This window comes from Talpa occidentalis, unplaced genomic scaffold, assembly GCF_014898055.3.
Source record: "Talpa occidentalis isolate TD23 unplaced genomic scaffold, MPIMG_talOcc4v2.1 talOcc4.18, whole genome shotgun sequence".
NCBI lineage: Eukaryota > Metazoa > Chordata > Mammalia > Eulipotyphla > Talpidae > Talpa > Talpa occidentalis.
The window spans coordinates 6,326,816-6,333,506 of NW_023601851.1; the positions used below are offsets into that span (position 1 = coordinate 6,326,816).

The 6,691-nt window shown below is 47.7% G+C and overlaps 1 protein-coding gene across 2 annotated transcripts; it reads left to right on the forward strand.

Annotated features, from left to right (window-relative positions):
* The first annotated feature begins 3,180 nt into the window (after positions 1-3,180).
* LOC129146156 (uncharacterized) lies at positions 3,181-4,794 on the forward strand. 2 transcript variants are annotated; one of them, XM_054697655.1, is made up of 3 exons: positions 3,181-3,364; positions 3,634-3,820; positions 4,077-4,794. In XM_054697655.1, exons 1-3 carry the CDS (start codon positions 3,221-3,223, stop codon positions 4,487-4,489), a joined length of 744 nt encoding a protein of 247 aa, XP_054553630.1. In that variant the 5' UTR covers positions 3,181-3,220; the 3' UTR covers positions 4,490-4,794. The 2 variants fall into 2 exon arrangements, with proteins under 2 accessions (XP_054553630.1, XP_054553631.1); XM_054697656.1 differs by lacking the exons at positions 3,181-3,364; positions 3,634-3,820 and adding an exon at positions 3,502-3,611.
* The last annotated feature ends 1,897 nt before the right edge of the window (positions 4,795-6,691 follow it).

Sequence of the window (6,691 nt, forward strand, 5' to 3'; positions counted from 1 at the left end):
CAAATGCCCAAAAGTAGATGGCTGGATCAAGAAGATGTGGTACATATATACCATGGAATATTTCTCAGCATTCAAAAAAGATAAACACATGCAATTTGCAGCAACATGGATGGCGCTGGAAGGGATCATGCTCAGCGAAATAAGCCAAAAAGAAAAAGAAAAATACCGGATGGTCTCACTCATAGCAGGAATCTAGAAAACTTAAATAAGGGACCAGGAAAATGAATAACTATAAGAAAGTGAAAATCAAAATCAACAAAAAACTATGAACCAGAGACACTTTTAGGGGGGCGGGGTGGGAGGGGAGGGATTGGGGTCAGAATGGGGGGGCTGCAATTGTATGGGGAATATAACAATAAAATTTATTAAAAAAAAAAAAAAAAAAAAGAAACTGAAATGATGGTTTTTAACCACTGATGTAATACTATTGTGACTCAATAAAAAACTGGAACTTTACACATAAGATGGCATTCACAGTGATTTCAAAAGGGAAGGGATTGTTGATGAGCTAGGGAAGAGGTGTATTCGAGCCAGTAAGAAAACATTTAGTGCCAAACTCAGGAATTCCTGAAACATGGTTAGAGATCTAGCACTCTAAATTTTGAAGACATTTCTTCACACCTAACAGAATGAATCAGGCTATGCTAGTCACAAATTTGTAACTGAGTGTATTCAATAAGAGCAGTATGAAAACCAGGTTTTCTGGTTACCAGAGTATCAGCTTTAAGCCATCAGTTGCACCAACCTTTTGTGAGTGATAAATGACAAACAAGGAAATGATGGACTAAATTCAATATGTAATTTAAAATATCTTGTGGGGTCTTTGGGAGATAAGATGCCAGAAGCAATGATAAATTAAAAAAAAAAAGCCTAATTGTCAACTCCATGAATCCTTATTAGACCTCTCTAGAAGAAGGTGCTTATTAATGGACAGATTAGCCTCCATTTGTAACATTTAATTCATCTTCCTCTCAAATTCCTACGTATATCTGTAGGACCACAGTGTTGTTCCCTACCCCACCCCTACAAACCCAGAGACATAAAGGTCTTCCTCATTTGGGGCCAGCAAGGAAGGCATCAAGGATCTTTAAACTACCCCTCCATCTCACCCACTGACACTGCATTCCCAGAGGTGGAGAACAACCCAACAATCAACAGATTCTAGCTGGCAGGGGCACTGAATTGACCTTTTAGAATTCAAGAGTCATCGCAAAAGCTGTGTTCTCTGGAGAAAGAAGAATTCTGCACCCACAACAAAGGACAGAAAAGAGAACGGTAGAGGAAGGAGGCAGATGGGGTGTGGGTACAGGTATTTTGGTGGAAGGGTAAGTGGAACATGAGCACATATGGAAGAACAAAAATGTAACCCAAAAAATTAAATAAAATTTTGGGCAATAAAAAATACTGTACTTCACAAAGATTGGATTGATTAAAAGGTTGGCAAGTGGTGGTGGGGCAGTATGCTCACTGTGCTAGTCTTTCATTTTATTAAAAAATGTGAGATTTTTCATAATAAAAAGTTAAACAGAACTCAAAAATTAAAAAAAAGACAAGGGAGAAAGCAAACAAAAAGAAAAAAAAAAACATAGTTAGGCTTTGTACTGTCAAAGTGTGGACTGCATTGGGTCATCCACAGGAGGTGATCCTATTCAAACTTTACCCAGAATGTCAGTATTCAGTTACCCAACTTCATCCAGCGCAGGGAAACAGGCAAACCTGTTGTGGGACAAAGGATTTGCTTTGTATCTTTATCTGCTAAAGGCAAGTTTTTAACATTTACTTGGATAGAATTGTGTGAAGAGGAATAATCCCCTTCTCTTCCAAGAATGCTCAATTTTCATACACTGATTAATCACAGTAAGATCAAGAGGTCCCAGCCAGGAGTCAAGGATCCCATGGATGGCCCTATTGGTTGGGCCATTCCAATTATTGGTGACAAGCATAGTTTACAACTTTAAATGACAAACTCTACTCTCTAAAATACATATTCTAAAACTGTACTTCCTTTCAACACAAACTAATGGTCTCAGGGTTACTAGTCAATATTTCCCCACACTTTATATCAAGTAAACTTTTAAATATTATAGGAGACTGCCTTTTTTTTGAAAACTGACTAAGCCTGAAATCAACTTTATGGTGCTAAGACACAGGTCAACAATGAATTTACCCATACTTTTTTTGCAACTAGCATCTAATTAATTTCTGATCTTCCTAATCTATGAAAAACAGGCTCTGGTATGTAAACAATGGCAACATTTATCTTGGTTTTGATTTTGATTTTGTTTTTTCCTCCCAGACTAGTCTGGCTGTTTCCGACCTTTTTCTGTGGGTCCCTTCTAGAAGGTGCTTTGGATTTATGGCAGGCTTTTGGGCTTCAGTGGCCCTGCTTTGGGCCACCCTGTTTGGCAGGACATTTACAAACTTCAGGTGCTTGATTTAGAGACTATATTCATTGTCTATTCTGTATTGCACACTCGTTGTATTAAAGTTTTTAATGTTAAAGGTCTTACATGTTTTGTCTTGATGCGGCAGATGACATATACTTTTTAGAGCAGGCAGAAATGGGGGTTCTGGGGTGCCCCTCTCTTTGCCCTGTAAGAGTTATAGTAAAGTTACAAGGACAGAATGGGTGATTTAGAGAATGAGACTCAGAAAAGGATGATTGACATAGGCTACCTTCCAATCATCACTCACTCTAGGAGTGGAAAACCCATCCCTTGGGACTTTTCATCCCTCCATGTCAGTGTGAGCCTGAGTCCCAGCAGACACCAGCCTCCTCTCCAAGGGCAGCAGGGCGATTGCGCCAACCCCAGGTCCTCCCTAGCTTGTGTCTCTAAACTGCCCAACTGGATCCATGGGAAACAGGGACCTAGAGCAAAGGATGCCCAATGGTCTCCTACTTGCTTAGGAGTAGCCAAGTCAGCAGCTAGTGACCTGTGTTCCAGCTGGGCCCTGGCTGCACCTGACCATCCAAGGGCTTCAGGAGGCTGTGCTGGTGTCAGTGGTGTGGACTGGGCTTGACATGGAGGGGCAAAAGGAAGCAGCCATGGATGGCGGGGGTGGGGGGGCTCTTATCTGAGCAGGAAGTGCAGGGAAAGGAGCCCTTGATAGTAACATCACTGCCCTGCCATGGCACCCCACAGAACTTGGAACCTGGTCACCAGGTTCTGACAACAAACCCAACCCAGCTCATTTGTCTTGAGGTCTAGGACGAGACAAGATGTCTTGCTGTTGTTGTTGTTGTTGGCCCAGATCCACTGAAAGTGGCTCAAAAAAAGGCCAAAGAAACTTGTGGCATGCTTTCCTGAAATGCTTTAGGAAGCTGTGTGGATGTTGCAAGTCTTTAGTCAGAGTTGCCCCCGAGGTAACCAGGGGAGCCCTGAACAGGCCAGGCCAGGCCACCACTCTGATTCCCCCGACCCAGTCTAGACCCTGTTTGTGCTTGTGTTGTGGGGTGGGGGGGTCTGTGGTGAGTGTGTGCGTGCTCATTTGGGAAGGGGCTGTCCCACCCAGGATGTGGATCAAGGTCACACCCAGGAACTGCCTGGCTGGTAGGATGCCCCAAGAGCCATCACTGCTCCATCTTGCCCCACCTGGCTTCCGCCTTACAGGTATGTGTGTGTTTATTTCTAGGAGGTGGTCTCTGACATGCAAATTCAAGATATGCTGATAAAACATAACTACTCACCTCCCAAATACCGGGAAAGGCTCTTTTTGAGACCCAAGGACCACACGAAAGGGAACCACAGCTTTCAGACTCTGGCCCAGGTCCACAGGTCTTGGCAGCACGACCTGGAGACTGTGGAGGAGATGCCAGAGAGTGAGTAGCCCAGAAGGGGGTGCCCAGGACCAGTTGGGTGGGGGAGGTTCATATCCCCCTGGGAGGAGACCGCACAGGCTGGATAAGCCCCAGCAGCTGTCAGTTCTAGGAACTCTAGCTGCCAGATTTAGGGGGCAAATGCCTGGGTGCCACTGGGCTGGGCTGGACAGGCCTCAGGGCTGTGGGATGTGGTCTGTTTGCAAAGGTATGTAACAGTCTGTCGTGTAGCTGATGGTTTCTTCTGTTGCTTCTCCAGCTCTGTCTCAAACAGAACAGTCGGACTCCTCTGAATGTCTTCCGACAGTCCAGGAGCTGAGCCAAACCAGTGATTCAACAGAAACTGACATCAAATGTGCAGAAGAGACTGGAGAATCAGCTTTTTTATATGATGTTCCTCAGGGACATGTACCCCCAGCAGGCGAGCTGGGGCCATCAAAAGCCATTCAGGTTGCTATAGGTACTCCTGAGTACCTGAAGCTCACTCTACCGCTGAAGGGTCAGCTTGACACTGACCAGGGTCCTGAAGGAGGTCCCCAGGCAGCTGGACTCATAGCACCTCTGCTGGGGGAAGCACCCCAGGGGATGGAAGACTCAGGACAGCCTGCTGGGGGTGAGCTCACCCCACCCCTGCTGGGGGAGGCAGACCCAGACCCACCTCCCACTGGATGACCTGAGGCTGCCACAATGACACCACCACAGCAGGCAGAGCCAGGCCTGGGCCTGGAAGACTCAGTACAGCCTGCTGGGGATGAGCTCACCCCACCCCTGCTGGGGGAGACAGACCCAGACCCACCTCCTGCTGGATGTCCTGAGGCTGCCGAGAAGATAGCACCCCAGTAGGGGGGGCAAGGACCTGGCCCAAGAGCACAGGACATGCTAAGCTCAGACCAGACCTGATGGAGCAACCTGGTCCTGGGCAACATCACACAGGTTAGACAAGAAGGTGTAACCTCACAACAGCCCTGCCTGGGGAAGCAGCCACTGCAGGGATCCTGCAGGAAAACCAGAGGGGGCTACCTCTGACACTACCCCTCAAAGGACCCAATCCTTTGCCCCACATCCTGCCTGTGCCTGCTCCAGGAGCAGCTGACAACTCAATGCTGTTGCTTCCCAAACCCTTCCTCACCCACCTCCCAGCCACACACCTTCGTTGATCTTCAAACTCGCCTCTACCAACAAAGGCCCAGCCCTCTTATAGTCCTTAATTTTTGATTCTAATTTATTTCAAGTTCAGTTTTGATTTTATTTCCTATAAGTTTTGTTTATTGCGTTAATGTTAATAAAGTTTGTGTTCATTTTAGCTGAGTTGTCCACTCCTTGGCATCCAGTGCCTTCACACTACCTTCTCACTACCTACTTGCAGAAGATGATGTCCCCAGTGGGACCCTGTGGCCAAACCACTTTCTTTTTTTATGTTTTTATTTTATTTTATTTTATTTATTTATTTGTTTGTTTGTTCTGTTTATACATGCACTGGGTACAGTCAGAAGCGCGGGAGGGTGAGAGAATCCACCAGAGCCAGAGCGGGGAGCAGAGCAGGCAGAAGGACCGAAGTACACTGCTGAGGGGAGCAGCGGGCGGCAGGAGAGGTCTGCGCGCCATGTGGGACCCTCCTCCTGTGGCCGGGGAGCAGCCGAGGATCGAACCAGTGCCACAGAGGCCGCGGTCAGCATCGCAACCCAGCGCTCAACCACCTCACCACCGGGGCGGCCCCAAACCACTTTCTGCCCAGCCCCCCACAGACCCTCAACTGCCTGCTGCCTCTATTCTTACTCCTGCCTGGGGTTTCCTAGGATGGAACTGTGTAAGGGGTGACTTTATGTTCTGCCCAGCTATTTTCATACAAAGACATTCACTGTGGGTTCCCTTTCTATGCAATAGGGTATTTGTTCTTAGAGAGGGAAATCTGATTGGTTCCACCAGGAGATGTTGAGGGAAAGCCCTTGGAGTGAGATGCGCACTGTTGTGTGTGTGGATGCACACTGTTGTGTGGATGCACAGCTCAAGGGGCTTCAGGGCAGGTGATAGAAGACACAGCTGCCTATCATGTGGCCACAGCAAAAACAGGAACTGTGTGGACAGCTGGAGGACAGACCTCTCATGGGAAAGCGCTCCTCCCCACACATGGGCATAGCAAGTGTTCATGTTCCTGTGCCCACAAACTCCAGAAAGTCCATGTTTCCAAAGGATCAGAATGCCCAGTTGTCCTCCAGGGGAAGCTGACCACAGTGTGCAGGCCTGTCTCATCAGAGTGACTCCTGCCCTGCCAGGACACGCTGAGAATCCACAATTAGGACGATACTGGGCAGCTCAGAGGGGCAGGCTGTGAGTCTGGGCACACCAGGCCTGGTGACCCAGTTAAGAGGCAGAGGCCCCAGCACGGCCCTGGACTTTGCGGGAGCCTGTACTTGTGGGAGTGTGTTTTGTGTGTGCATGTGTGTGTGTGCTCACACACACAAACTTATTGTGGGGCCATTGCAGGGAAGATCTGTAGCCTGGGTTCTTCTGGAGATCTTTGTCATTGACCCTGGCCAGTCCATGCCAAGAATTTTTGAGAAGCCCTTGCTGGGCCTGTGGGCCATCCCTTGACTCTCCCCCAGCAGGGGCCAATGAGAACAGAGGATCCTTGAATCTTTCCTGAGGGCTTCTGTCTTGGGGGAATTTCCCAGAAATATCAACATGAATAAGAGGAATTGACTTGTGGGAGGAGTCCTGAGTCATTGTCCCCTTCAGGCATTGGCAGGTGTTTTACTGAATAAATCAGTGTTGTCGAAACAATAAATTAGTGCCCACAATTGCCCTCTGGAGAGTGGTTCTATGCTCAGGTCCAAACGAGCAACATGGCACAGGTGACACCAGGGGCCAGTGCAG